Consider the following 4,317-nt stretch of genomic DNA (forward strand, 5'->3'; position numbering starts at 1 on the left):
CTCCTGTGCCTAAATGTCAGCTTCCAAACACTTGGGGTCACTGGGCTGTGGGGATTTCCTGGTTGCTGGGCCAGTGACCTGGTTGTAGAGCAGAGGGTATATCACTACCCTGGGATGCTCAGGCCTTCTTTCTGCACATGAAGCCTGGGTTGGACAACCAGGAGGGGATCCTACAACCACCTCTATCCCCTACCTCCCACAGAGGGAGCTGCCAGGCCTCCCACAGTCTTCCTTGTTGGGATTCAGGAGTGGGCCACCTGTTAAGTTTTGAGGCTGTGGAGGTAGAAAGCAGGTGTATTCCATAGTTAGGGACTCTGTTCCATGCTTTCCTAAGGAGGGCCTGATTCAGCTGCATGTCCTCTGTGGGTTCCTGGGCCCTCTTTGGGGGTGGATGTTATGCAACAGTTTCCCAAGTGGAGAAGAGCCAAGATGAGGTTTTGCATTTCTGCTAAAGAGGAGAAGCTGATTGCTTCTCCTGGACAGTTGCAGGTGACAGGTCATTGAGTAATATGTATCCCCCTTCATATTTGGGGATAGGCCCTTTGTCCCTAAGGTAATGCTGAGGTGGGTGAAGCTGTTCTAGTGCAGCAGACATGGTCAGGATAACCAGTATATCTTATGTTGGACACTATTGGTTGGAGGAGCCATAATTCCAACCTTGGAATGTTCCTGCTTTGGTTTCTGAAACAGTTGTCAAGGCCACTTGGCACACATTGACTCTTCTCCTGGATCCTGCAGAAGTTGCTATGTGTAACATGGAGTCTCTTTGAGTAACCCATGGTAGACTGAATCTTGGCTAGTCACCACCTGTGGCAAGTGACAGAACTGCCACCTACATAGAGGAGACAAGTCAAGTCTGGTGTTTCTTTGGCCCTGTACCATGTTGATTTCACACTCTGAGCACAGCCAGGCTGATGGTGTCTGAAGAAGACAGCCAATGAAAGATAGAAAACCAACATTGTGTCTGTCTTTGGACACTGTGTCAATGAGACTCTGGCTGTTTGTTTATGATTGATTGATTGATTTCTTTTCTCCTTTCTTTGTGAGACACCTCAGAACTTGGGCAAAACTGCTGGGCCTTATTAGGACCCCAGAAAAATGTTTTGACTGGAAGTCGAGGTTCCCTGATGAGTGATTTCTCTCTCCCATCTCTCTGGGTTGCTGTAGGTCCTTCTCACTCCCCCTACCATGGATATGCATCTCTTTGACTACACAGAGCCAAGAAACTTCTCTGACATTAACTGGCCATGCAACAGCAGCAACTGCATCCTGATTGATACAGTGCACTGCCCAACCATGCCCCATAAAAGCATCCTACTCTACACACTTTCCTTCATTTACATTTTCATCTTCGTGATCGGCATGATTGCCAACTCTGTGGTGGTCTGGGTGAACATCCAGGCCAAGAACACAGGCTATGACACCCACTGCTACATCTTGAAACTTGCCATCACGGACCTGTGGGTGGTCATCACCATCCCCGTCTGGGTGGTCAGCCTGGTGCAGGACAACCAGTGGCAAATGGGTGAGCTAACCTGCAAGGTCACGCACCTCACCTTCTCTGTCAACCTCGTTGGCAGCATCTTCTTCCTCACATGCATGAGCATCGACTGCTACCTCTTCATCATCTACTTCACCAGCACCTCCAGCCGCAGGAAGAAGATGGTGTGCCACATCGTGTGCGTTCTGGTGTGGCTGCTGGCCTTGTGCTTGTCTCTGCCCAACACCTACTACCTGAAGACTGTGGTGTCTGCTTCCAACAACGAGACCTACTGCTGGTCGTTCTACCCTGAGCACAGCATCAAGGAGTGGCTGATCGGCATGGAGCTTGTCTCTGTTGTCTTGGGCTTCATTGTCCCCTTCTCCATCATCACTGTCTTCTACTGCCTACTCTCCAGGGCCATCTCAGCCTCTGGTGATCAGGAGAATCAGAGTATCCGGAAGGTCATCTTTTCCTATGTGGTGGTCTTCCTTGTGTGCTGGCTCCCCTATCACGTGGCAGTGCTTCTGGACATCTTCTCCATCCTGCACAACCTCCCCTTCACCTGCCAGCTGGAGAACACACTCCTCACAGCACTACATGTCACACAGAGCCTGTCCCTGGTGCACTGCTGCATCAATCCTGTGCTCTACAGCTTCATCAACCACAAGTACAGGTACAAGCTGATGAAGGCCTTCACCTTCCAGTATTCTGCCCAAATAGGCCTCACCCAGCTCACCAACACCTCCAGAGTGTCAGAGACAGAGTACTTGGTGCTGGAGCAAAACTCCAAATGACCTGCTGTGCAGAGGCCACGTCATGGAGCTTGTGAACATGGCTTATGGTCTTCATAAGAGAGCAAGGGAGCTTTGGGTCTTGATGCCCAAGTGACATGAAGAGGAGAAAGCGTCATAGAGAGTAAGATGTCACATTGTGCATCTTACTCTCTATCCAGTGCTGTCTGTCAAAGTCAGCTTCAGGAAACACTTGACTGGACATCTATACAACAGAACCTTCTGCTCTTCCTGAAATTTTTATATGTTGAATTATATTTAAGTCTTCATTTTCTCACTATTGGCATACTGCATAAAAAGTATTGGAAAGTTAAATGTATTTTAAATATTGCATGGGAGGTATAATCCTACTCAGATTGCTGTAGTTTTAAGATTAGTTTGACTTTAGTTTTACTAAGGGTGTCATTTTTAACTAATTTAAAGTTATGTATTTATATACATGTATATGCATATATATAAATGTACACCATTCTTCACTGAAATGTGTTCTTTATAAAAGTTTTATATCTCTGTGGTAAGTTGTATTTGCACAGGATATGGAACAAAAATGGCTTCATAATGCTGTTTGGGATGTTAATAGTTTTGCAGAGTTACATTTAAAACAAAAGAAGACTATTACAGGCTACAAACCTATGCATAGAATGAACAGAGTTCTCTTAGTCTGTAAGTTATTTCTTTAATAAAGAACTTTGTTTCCTAAAAGTGCATTCCTGAAAGTGTGAAAGTGTGCCAGCATTGAGGTAGCATTCATGATGTTGCTATGTGGACACACCTGGCACACACAGTCAAGCTGAGCAAGAATAAAGAGAGAATTGCCACAGAGCAAACTGGAGGGTTAGTGTGGGTGAGTGGCATGAAAGGCACAGCATTCAAAGTGCTGAGTGTGTTTTAGAAGCTCTTCAGGTGGTGTTGGGGAGGGAGGTGGTGGGCAGATGTCTGGAGACGGAAATGCAGAAAATGTGAGCCTGGATCGGCCAGGGCTCCTCTGCTCCCAGCACCAGTGTGACATCCCCTCACACAATCCCTGTTGAAGGTTGAAGGCAGCGCTGCTTTTACATTCTTAGCAGACCTAAGAAAAAGCTGCACAGGAAATGCATACTTTCTACTTACCATAGACCAACTAATTACATTTCTCCCCTGTCATCTGCACCAGATATATCCCAAGATCCCCTGAAACCTGGAAAGTACCTGACTCATTATGTATATTTTATGTATTTACTACGCATTCTCCTAGACATACACATTTACCGTACAGTTTAATTTATAAAGTAGACACAGAGATCAACAATTTTGAAAATTAGAATGACTATATAATTTTCTGTAATAAAAGTTATTTAAAACTTAGGAATTATGTATTTCTAGAGTATCCCATTTAGCCTTTTGGGGGGCTGCAAGTAACTGAACTGCAGAAAGTGAGCCTGTAACAAAGGGAAGGCTATTGACTGTGCTTGAGGCAGTAACCAAACTCTGGCTTCTGCATTTCCACATGAACCTTCACTGGGAGGACTCCTTGGAGGAGCACTATCAGAGCCACAGGAGCCACAGCCTTCTACAGACCTGGCTTTTGGGTAGGAGCTCAGGGAAGTGTCCTTCCCATCTTAGCACAGGTGAGGCCATACACAGGTGGGTCTTCTTGAGATCCAGGGGCTACTGCCCTTTTGGAATGTCCCTGAACATATGGGCTCACCAAGACTCACAGCCCAGGGGTCCCTAGGGGTTACAGATAGCACCATTTGCAAAGGCTGCACAATCTGAGTTCTGAGGCCAGGCATTGTGGCATGCTGACTCCAATATGCTTGACACATGTCCACAGGTGCATGCATACTGTCATGAATGCTATAATAATAGCAGATCAATAAGTGAAAATGCAAGAGAAAGGAAAAATAACACAAGAAATACACAAAGTTGGGGAAAATCATAACATGATAAATACTTATTACCATTAAAATGGGGCCATGTTTACCCTGAGGCTTCTAGAGGTCAAGTTCAAACAGGAAACTCCCAACCAGTGAATTGAGGAGGAGAATGGAGAACAGAAAAGCT

The 4,317-nt window shown here is 45.8% G+C and overlaps 1 protein-coding gene across 1 annotated transcript; it reads left to right on the forward strand.

Moving 5' to 3' along the window:
- The first annotated feature begins 1,172 nt into the window (after positions 1 to 1,172).
- Positions 1,173 to 2,374, forward strand: LOC144373756 (atypical chemokine receptor 3-like). Its single transcript, XM_078036766.1, has one exon. It carries the CDS (start codon positions 1,189 to 1,191, stop codon positions 2,275 to 2,277), a length of 1,089 nt encoding a protein of 362 aa, XP_077892892.1. The 5' UTR covers positions 1,173 to 1,188; the 3' UTR covers positions 2,278 to 2,374.
- The last annotated feature ends 1,943 nt before the right edge of the window (positions 2,375 to 4,317 follow it).

This window comes from Ictidomys tridecemlineatus, unplaced genomic scaffold (genome assembly GCF_052094955.1).
Source record: "Ictidomys tridecemlineatus isolate mIctTri1 unplaced genomic scaffold, mIctTri1.hap1 Scaffold_48, whole genome shotgun sequence".
Lineage (NCBI taxonomy): Eukaryota > Metazoa > Chordata > Mammalia > Rodentia > Sciuridae > Ictidomys > Ictidomys tridecemlineatus.